General features: G+C 58.8%; 1 protein-coding gene across 1 annotated transcript; it reads left to right on the forward strand.

The window, feature by feature from the left end:
- Nucleotides 1-6: 6 nt before the first annotated feature.
- LOC102769230 (putative serpin A13) lies at nucleotides 7-4,672 on the forward strand. The gene is made up of 3 exons (XM_006767967.2): nucleotides 7-167; nucleotides 2,004-2,610; nucleotides 4,375-4,672. The coding sequence occupies exons 2-3, from the start codon at nucleotides 2,028-2,030 to the stop codon at nucleotides 4,647-4,649; spliced, it is 858 nt and encodes a 285-aa protein (XP_006768030.1). The 5' UTR covers nucleotides 7-167; nucleotides 2,004-2,027; the 3' UTR covers nucleotides 4,650-4,672.
- Nucleotides 4,673-10,225: the final 5,553 nt, after the last annotated feature.

Below are 10,225 nucleotides of genomic sequence, written 5' to 3' on the forward strand. Positions count from 1 at the left end.
ACGCGGGCGGGCAGTTTGCCTCCTGCCGGGTGCTGCGGGTGACGTGGGCCACGGGCAGCCTCGGGACAGCCTGCTAGTCCCACAGTCCAGCCTCCGTCCTGCCGCACCGACAGGCTTCTGTGTCCCGGCCACGACTGCGGAGTCCCTCAGCTCCTTGGCAGGTCCAGGTGAGTGGGGGTTGCGGGTGGGGCTGGAGCGGGAGCCACGGCCCCCAGCCAGCCTGGTGGACCTGCCACGGGTCACCTCACGAGTCACACAGGAGCAGGCACACATGTGAACACACATGTACACACACATGCACCCCTCCTGCTCCCAGAGCTGTCTGTACAGACAGCAGCTTGGAGTGGTGCTGGCTCACTCTGCCTCCATGGCCTTCAGCACACTCTTCCCTCTGCTGAAACCCTTCTCCTGACTCATCTCCAGTCTCAGGTCAGGGGCTCCCTCCTCCAGGGAGCCCTCCAGGAGCTCCCTGCCTCCTGCAGGCTCCCCTCCCACTGCCATGGCTCAGGAAGCTGTAACCAGCCCTGCGCTGCACCTCTCCCGGTGGCTGGCGAGCTTCTTCCGGACAGGGCCCCTGAAGGACGCATGTTTGCTGAATGAGTCGGCAAGTGATTGAGCCAGAGTCTCTCTGGGCCTCGGTTTCCCCATCTGTGCAGCGCTCGGATTGGATCATGGCATCCAGGCAGCTCGAAAGCTCTATGGTCTGGGGGACCTGCCTGCACACTCTTCCGAGTGAATTCCGTGTGCCTGTCCCCCGTGAGCCAGGGCCCCCGTGTCTCATCCATCCGCTTCCCCAGCGCCCAGCTCAGGTCCCAACAGGCTTCCAGCCGATGTTTGTGTAGTGAATGGATGAATGAATGAATGAACAAATGAATGAACAAGGGAATGAACTTTTCATTAAAGCCAAGATATTCACCAGCGTTCCCTGCCGATAGACAAAATGGAACCAGTTTTACCCTCGGGGCTGAGCTCCCGTTCTTCTCCCCTTACAGACAAGGGGACTCGGGTTAAAAGGCTCAGGCTACCCATGGTCTCGTGGGAGAGCCAGAGGCAGAGCAGGGGTGTAACAGTGGTTATTCCTACCCACACCCGAGTGCACATCTGGGGCCTGCTCTGGCCCTCACTAACATAAAGTCTGGGGGCCCCAGGAATCTGCGGAGTCAGAATCACTAGGGGGGAGCCCTCTTGCAATCTGGGATTGCTGGCTCCTAACCTCTCCCCTGCCTGCCTGCCTGCCTGATTGCCTCTAACCACTCTCCCTGCTGGCCTGACCCCCCTGCTGCCGGCCTGCTCGCCGCCTGACTGCCCCTAATCGCTCTCCCCTACTGGCCTGACTGCCCCTAACTGCTCTACCCCACCAGCCTGATCACTCCTAACCGTCTCTGCCTTGACCCCCGCCACCATGGCTTTGTCTGGAAGGACATCAGGAAGGAAGACTGGAAGATGTCCAGTCTAATTAGCATATTACACTTTGATTAGTATAGATGCTTCTATGAGGCGGCCCCCTCCCCTCCGGGGTGTAGCCTCCATGCCTGCAGCCCCGTGATCTCTGATCACAATGGCGATGACGGGGTTGCAGGCACATTTGCATCTCTCCCCCCCCCCGTGCCACTTCAGGGTCTCTGATCACGATGACAGGGCCGCAGGCACAGCAGCACCTGGCCCTCCAGGTGCAGCCGCCGTGCCTGCAGCCCCGTGATCTCCAATTTCACCAGCTGGGGTGGGGGGAAGGTGGCCTGGTTCTCCAATCCAGGGCTGCCACCCGGCTCTTGCCTGCCATTTGGGTTTCCGATCACAGTTCTTCTGTCCTTCCTCTTTCGCCTCCCATCATTGTGCCTATGTTGCAAATTAACCACCATCTTTGTTGGCAGTTAATTTGCATATTGCCCTAATTAGCCAATGGGAAGTGTAGCGGAGGTACGGTTAATTACCCGTTTTGTCTTTTATTAGATAGGATTACTATTACCGTTGTTGTTGTTGTCCTCCCCCGCCCCTGCTTCTAGAATCTTGACCAAGGACTCCAGAGGATGGAGGCCCCCCGGTGGTGGCTGCTGGTCCCTGCGCTCCTGGCTGTGGGCCATTGCCTGGCTCTGGCCAACCAGGAGGATTCTGGCGCCATGGACCCCAGCCCCCCAGACGTCCCTCCCGGGCCGGCCCTGCCCTGCCACAAGCTCTCCGTGAGCAACATAGACTTTGCCTTCGACCTCTACCGACAGCTGGCCTCGGAGGCCCCCGGGGAGAACGTCCTCTTCTCCCCCGTGGGCATCTCCTGGGCGTTGGCCAGGCTCTTCCTCGAAGCCCCCGCCGCCAGCAGGGCCCACCTCCTGGAGGGCCTGGGCTTCAACCTCACCCTGGTTTCCGAGGCCGAGATCCAGGAGGGCTTCCGGGACCTGCTGCGCAGGCTCCCCGTGCAGGGCCCCCAACTCCTCCTGATGCTGGGCCAGCGCAGGTTCAGCGGCCTGGGCCCGGGGGCTGCCCAGGACCCGGCGGGGGCCCAGCACAGCATCCGGGAGTATGTAGAGAAGCAGACCCGGGGGCAGCTTGGCGCCTGGGTGGAGGAACTCAGCGATGCCACCGAGGAGGTCCTGGTGAGTCACCTGCTCCTCAGAGGTAAGAGGGGTCTATCCCAGGACCCTCCATCAGGGCCCCAATCACACCACAGCCCCGCTCCTCACAGCCCCCAGAGCCTCCCCTGCTGACTGAGATGTAGGAGCTCCAGGAATCCTTGATGCTTCTGCTTGCATACCCCAGTGACGGGGAACTCATCACCTGTCACATTTTAATACCACTGTTGAGTTTTTTCAAAGAAGGATTTTTCCAACTTTAGTGTGCATAGCACTCCCTGGGGAACTCGCTTACCATGCAGGTATCTTGCGCTTGTCCCCAGAAGATTCTGATTTAGGGGGCAGGTCAGTTAGGGACCCAAGACCCTGCATTTGAGGGCGGTCCCCGTCCTCCCCCCGCGGGAGGCTGCTGCAGGAGGGCTGTGATCTCCACGTTAGAAACTGTGGGCAGCGCTGAGTCACGGAGCATGAGCCCCTTCCTCTGGCAGGTCCAGGAGGCATGGATGAGAGCGGGGAGCGCCCCAGCGCTGGGAGAGCCTTTATTTTCCCAGGAGAGCGATGCAATCACGTGCCTCGCTCCTTAATCACACTCCTGGTGTCCCCCTAGGGCACTGCCCCCCAGGCAGCGGATAGTCCGGTCCTTCTCGTCCTTGCACAGTGGGTGCTTTGTGGGTCTCCAGGGAGTTCACACCCACTCTCATTTGGCCGTCTCACCTGGATGAGCACAGAGGCTATGGCTCGTGATTCCTTTTCACACATGAGGAGACAGATTGGTGTTAAAAGAGGAAGTAATTGGCCTGAGCCCCTAACGCATGACTCAGCTACATGCCTGTGAATAGTTCTCGCCTGGTGTGTGTAAGCCTGTTTGCACACACACTATCTGAATACTATCATGCCGTCACTGGGCATGTTTTATTTTTTTTTAATTTCTTTATTATTATTATTTTTTTTATTTATTTAATTTTTTATTACAAAGGGTATTACATATGTGTGATTAGAAAACTGTGGTACATCTACACGATGGAATACTATGCTGCTCTAAAAAGGAAGGAACTCTTACCATTTGCAATGGCATGGATGGCATGTTTGATTTTTACTGAATTCTCTTCACAGCCCAACAAGGCAATTTCATTATGTCCACTTGAGAGATGGGAAAACTGAGGCCCAGTGTTAGGTGACGTGCCTTAGGCCTGCCAGCCAGGCTGAGCCGAGCCCTCAGATCCACACACATTTTAGAGCGGCTGGTGCCACATGACGGATTTTTTTTTCCTTTAAACGTAACCACCTCTGGCCCCAGCTGGTGTGGCTCAGTGAATAGAGCGTCGGCCTGCGGACTGAAGGGGCCCGGGTTTGATTCCAGCCAAGGGCACATGCCAGGGTTGCGGGCTCCATCCCCAGTAGGGAGCGTGCAGGAGGCAGCCGATCAAGGATTCTCTCTCATCATTGATGGTTCTATCTCTCTTCCTCCCCCTTTCTCTCTGAAATCAATAAAAATATATTTAAAAACCATTTTTTTAATTAACCACCCCAAAGAGAGTAAGGAGACCAGAGAGCAAAGCAGCCCTCACTGTCGGGCACTGCTCTGTCACTGTGACAGCACTCACCCCGTGTCCCAAACAGGAGACGCAAGCTCAGGGCAGGCAAGGGCTCGGCCCCGGGCTGCACAGGGAACGAGGGACAGGCCAAGAGGCAGTCACGGGGCTGGGCTTGGCGTCCACTGTGGACTCCCCACCCTGTGGCTGCCCGATGGGTGGCCCGGAGCCCATTCTCCATGCTCTCCACGGCAACCTCGTTGTTCTCACCCCCTCAGCCGGGTGGGCGCGACCCTTTGACCCGAGAGCCACCAGCCTGAAGAAGTTCTTTGTGGACGAGCACAGGGCCGTGCCGGTGCCCATGATGCGGCAGAAGGCTCGCCACCGCTTCCTGCATGACCCCGAGCTGCAGTGCACGGTGCTGCAGATGGAGCATGCCGCCAACGCCACCACCTTCTTCGTCTTCCCACAGCGGGGCCGGCTGGGGCAGCTGGAGGACGCCCTGCTGGCCGAGACGCTGATCAAGTGGGACAGTCAGCTCAGGACCAGGTAGTGCGCACAGCAGGGCCGGGGACTCAGCTCCCCGCTCAGTCAGTGCGCCCCTCAGTGATGGTCACCCCAGCGCACTGTCCCCCTGGGCACTGTGTCCCCAGGGCAGTGGTCGGCAAACTGTGGCTCATGAGCCACATGTGGCTCTTTGGACCATTCAGTGTGGCTCTTCCACAAAATACCGACTTCTGCTCATGGGCCACGAAGTTTCAGTCGCACTGTACGTGCGCGCCCGCACGTAGCATTTTGTGGAAGAACCACACTCAAGGGACCAAAGAGCCACATGTGGCTCACGAGCCACAGTTTGCCAACCACTACCCTAGGGCACTGTCCCCCCAGGGCACCGTCCCCCCAGGGCACTATCCTCCCCCCAGGGCACTGCCCCCCCCAGGGCACTGTCCTTGGCCTCCCTGTAAGTGTCAGGATGGGGCTTGGTCAGTTGGTGTCTGGAGGCTGGTTCTAGCCCCAGCTCTGGTGCCAACCTGAGTGACCCCATGATGCACAGAGTTCCAGCCCTTAAGCAGTGGAGGCAGGAAAGAGGGCCCAGGACAGATGTTGAATGGAGGACGGTGGGCCCTGGACAGATGTTGAATGGATGAGGATGGAGGGCCCTGGACAGATGTTGAATGGAGGATGGAGAGCCCTGGACAGATGTTGAATGGAGGACAGTGGACCCTGGACAGATGTTGAATGGAGGACGGTGGACCCTGGACAGATGTTGAATGGAGGATGGAGAGCCATCTCCAGCGCCGCCAGACTGGAGCTGCTGCTCCCAGGAGCGGCTGTGGGCGGAGGCCTCCCCGAGCAGCCCGGACTGCACATCTCCAAGGTAACCTGGGATCCGGGTCAGCGGTGGGGTCAGCGGTGGGGTCTCCGCGCCTGCATCTCCTCACACACGGAGTGGCTGTTTTCCACAGCTCGGTACATCGCCATCTGTGCTCTGCATGTGTCCCCCGTTCCTGCGCACCCGCCCCCACAGGCACCGGGGCCGGGGGTCAGGCCCCACCCCTGCCCTCGGGTGACAGCCCAGACAGGGAAGGCCGGGTGGGTCCACACCATCAGGGCTGGACCGCGGAGGAAGCTCTGGGCTCCTTCCTGATCGTGGGCCTGTGGGACCGAGAGCCCGGCCAGTGTGGCTCAGTGATTGAGCGTAGACCTATGAACCAGGAGGTCATGGTTCAATTCCTGGTCAGGGCACATGCCTGGGTTTCAGGCTTGATCCCCAGTAGGGGGCATGCAGGAGGCAGCTGATCAATGATTCTCTCTCATCATTGATGGTTCTATCTCTCTCCATCTCCCTCCCTCTCTGATATCAATAAAAACATATTTAAAAAAATAAAAATAAAGGCCTGGTTGGTCCCTCCTTATGGGGTCAGTTGGCGATTCCAGAACTTTCCTTGCAGGTTGCACACAAGGCTGCGATGACTCTGGATGAGGGGGGCACAGAGGTGGCTGCTGCCACCAGCATCCAGCTCACGCCGGGGCCCCGCCCCGCCCACGACCTCCACACCTCGCCCGCTCCAGACCCGGAGTTCAACCGGCCCTTCCTGGTGATGACCTTCCACACGGACACGGGGAGCATGCTTCTCCTGGGGCGGGTTGTGAACCCGCTGGGGTGCTGTGCTGAGTGACCCCGAGAGCGGCCGAGTCAGCATCCGTGTGAAAGGCCACGGCCGGCGTGGCTTCCGGGTTCAAAGGCTCGGAGAAAGAGCTGCCGCACAAATTAACACACAGACAAGAAATCATGATTTGAAATTATGGGGGGAAGCCAGGGAAAACGCAACTGTAGGAGTCAAGTTCCACTAAGTCTCCGTTTGGTCAGCTTTTATTTACTAGCATACACAACTGTCTTTTAGGAATGCAAACAGACATATCCACGGTGATTGTTTAGTGAACAGTAAGATTTTCAGGTCGGGGGAGTTTGCTTTAGGCCACTGAATCGGCAGGAGGTAATAAAATGCAAATACTCACCCTGTGCATATCAAAAGAGTCCAGGTCAGCTTTCTGATGGACGTCTCCCCGCATTTATATTAATTACTGTTGATCTTGGTTTCCAGCACATCAGGTCTTGTCACGTCACGGGGAGTGGGGGGTGGGGGTGGTCCCTTCTTCGTCTGGAAGTGCTATGGGACGGTCTCAATGCGGCGGCGGCAGGTCCCCTCGGACAGGCTTCGTGCAGCCGCGAAATCACCCCCGGCCCACACGCCAGGAGCTCCTGTTGCAGAACCCTGGTTCTGAGACGACGACACCAGGTTCTGTGTGTGGGTTTCATGGGGCCCGTGGGGTGAGGGGAGGGCGGGGAGCAGGCTGTGCCCTGAGTGAACACCTGCTCTGTGCCAGGGGCACCGTGTATTAGAACTCATTTTAAAATTAATTCCCACATCAACCTAACAAGACAAGTGTTCAGTGTGATTCTATTTGGCCTTCAGATGGTTTCACCGACCGAATACTGTGTCTCCCTTGGTGCGGCTGAGGCTCGGCACTTAAGACACAGGCCCAAGGTCACTCGGCTAGCAGGTAGCGGCTGGGATTCAGGTTGTTTAATTTCGAAGCCCGGACTCCTTCCATTTCCATCCACGTGGCTACATCGCTGATCCTCCAGCGTGCTGTGCACGGCTCCCCTGGCAGCCTGTGAGAAACAACCCGCCGATCTGCATTCAGCGGGTCTGGGCTGGGCCTGCGGTCCGGCCCTCCTCCCGAGGCCCCGGACGCCGAGCTGGCCAGTGACCACCCCGGAGCAGGTGCTAACTGCTCTGCCCGTGACCCAGGGAGGGGCGAGGCTGGTGTGGTCAGCAGGCGGGGGGGGGCCCGCTGAGCAGGCTTGGCAATACCGCTCGAAGCCGCTGACGAAGCTGGCTTTAGGGGCGCCTATTCGTGAGCATTTGGGGGAAATAAGAGTCCTGAACACAGGCGCTTGGGCCCGTCCTTGGCTCTGCTCCACGTCAGTCATGGAGGCCGGGACTTAGGCTGTCGCCTGGCTCCTGGCCCTACGTCTCCAGCTGCACAGGAGGGAGTCACACAGGCTTTGGGGCCAGGCCTGCCTAGGACCAAATCCCACCCGGATTCCCTCTCGATGCCCACGGGGAACAGCAGGCAGACACGGGAGCCTGGCCGAGGCCGGCCCAGGGGCTGCCCCGCGTGATCTCATTTAACCTTCGCTTCACATTTGCTGCCAGAGAGAAAACGTACTGATCTCTCCTCACGCGAGAAGGTGCCCAACAGAGCACCAGGGAGGCAGTAAGGTTGGCCTCTCCGGAAGGGGAGCCCCGAGTCACAGAGAGTGACCCCTAAAAAGAGAGGTGAGCAGCCCCAAAGTCCTGGAAAATGGGTGTCTTAACGTTATCTTTTGAGGATTGACAGTGGGAGTCCCCAGCTCAAATGCCTAAGGGGCCAGGTGGGCAGTAGGCGGAGATTAGGGGGGGGTAACAGCACAGGTTCAGTAGCAGGTACCCACTGGCCATGGAGTTGGGGAGACAAAGGGAGGGGTGGGGACTGTGGTGAACTGGAGAGGGGGCTCCATCTATGGGGCGCCCGGTGGTGGCCTGCCTGTGGCAGTGGCTTAGATGACATAGACATGCAAATGGTGACCTCCGTGAGTGTGAGTGGGCACGTGGCTCAGCTCACCCAGGCATCGGGGAGCCAGGCCCTCCTGCACGGTGGGACTGCCATCTGAGGGCGTGTCTTCTTCTGGATGTTTGAAGACCACGGGCCAGCCTCTCCACCTTCCAGACAACAGGAAGGGGCACGGGGAAAGGGAGAGCAAGCACTTTAGAGGTACAACCCGCGGATCACACACATCTCTTCAGCTCCTCTCCTATTGGCCAGAATCTAGTCACATGGTGCACCTAGCTGCAAGAGAGGCAGAGCAATGTTGTTTCTGTCTTGGGTGACCATGTGCCCAGCCCCAAACTGGGGGTTCTCCTAGTTTAGAAGAAGGGATGGTTGACTATTGGGGACCCCACCCCCACAGCCTGAGCTCCTGCCAGCCTCACGTGGATGTTACCTTGCAGAAAAGTGTCTAAAGGTTGCTGGCTATGTGCGTTTTGAGAGAAACTAAGGTGTCATGTTTTTATGTAAAAAGTGTTTGCATCTTTTAATGTTGACAACACGTGCAAATTTAAAAAGTACAACCAAGCAGCCAACAACATTGGATAAATTCAGCATGTAGAGGGCTCCAGAGGCAGCTGGGCAGAATGGAGGGCGGGCTGCAGGGTCCCTAGGACGGCCCCAAGGCAAGGGGCTGGGTGCCTTGGTTCAACCCAGGAGCCCTGGGGTGTGACTGGCATTGAAATCCCAGGCACACGTGAGGCTGTCCCGGAGACACAAGGTGGCAGCTAAGAAACAGCTCACCGCGCGGGAGGGACCACCGCTTCCGAAATGTGTGACCACAATTTACTGAAACTGCAAGACTCATCCTTTAGGCCATTTCTGCCAACGGATGTGAATGACGATGACAATGCCAGTGACTTTGCTGCGATGAAGACAAGAACCATAAACGTTATGGCGAACATACATGGACTTGGACTTACCCTCGTCTTTATCTTCTCTCTCACACCAGCGTGGTCGGCCTGGACTCCGCACTGACACGACACTCGCCGCCTTGGGCATTCTGCTGGTCTCCAGGAGCAGGAAACAGCAGCTGTGACAGGACCTTCGGTCTAGAGTTTCGAATTGTTTTCTAGGATGAACTCCATCCGGCAGCTGGTTTTGTAGCTTAACTGACAGCGTGTCCGTCTCTGGACACAGATGGAAAGCGGTCTCCTGGTGCTTTGCTCCTGGTGGGCCCAGCGAGGAGGCCATGGCACCGCCCATCTGTCCTTCTGGGGACCCCATTTCCGGCCGTTCCCACCCTCCCTGAGTGGCCCTTCTCAGGGCCCAGGCACCCCGGCCTCTGGAGGGAGTGACGTGATGGTGTCCTGCTCAGGGCCCCCCTTTTTGGGTGTCAGGGGCTCCCGCTGCTTGTCCCTCTGAGCTGCCACCCCCTGCCTCCACCCACAGATGCCCTCGGGCGTCCACATTCCTAACGCCGTGGGCGCCCTCTGGCCGCCTGGTCTGGCGACGTGGCTCTCGATCCTGAGACCCAAAGTCCTGCGACAATGAAGTTTGAAGATGTGTCAGCCCCTGGCGAGCAGGACAGGCAGCGGTGCGGGTCCTCTGGGTCCGATGGTCCTGCCCACACGGGCCCACAGCCGCTCCCTGGCGGAGCTCAGGTGCCGCGGGCTCGGGGGGCGGAGTGGGGGGGAGGGGGATGCGGCAATCGCGGCTGTGAAGGGGACTAAGGACAGATTCAGCCGAGGAGGAAGGGGAAGGCGGGTGGCCCTGCGGGAAGACCCCGGGGGTCGGGGTCCTTGGTGGCAGCTGGGGCAGCCTCCAGCTGTGCGACCCCGAGCAGATGTGGCTGTAAAGTGGGGCCTATGGCGACGCTGAGCCCGCGAGGCGCTGTTTCCGAAGCTGACGTCTCCGTCCAGTCCTCTCTGCTGCCCTGCGAGCGAGGGGCTCCCGGGATGTGACAGGGACGGAGGCTCAGGAACGTCCCCCCTGAGTCCCCGAATGGAAGCCACGTCTGCCCCGAAGCCTCAG

Source organism: Myotis davidii, unplaced genomic scaffold, assembly GCF_000327345.1.
Source record: "Myotis davidii unplaced genomic scaffold, ASM32734v1 scaffold443, whole genome shotgun sequence".
Classification (NCBI taxonomy): Eukaryota; Metazoa; Chordata; class Mammalia; order Chiroptera; family Vespertilionidae; genus Myotis; species Myotis davidii.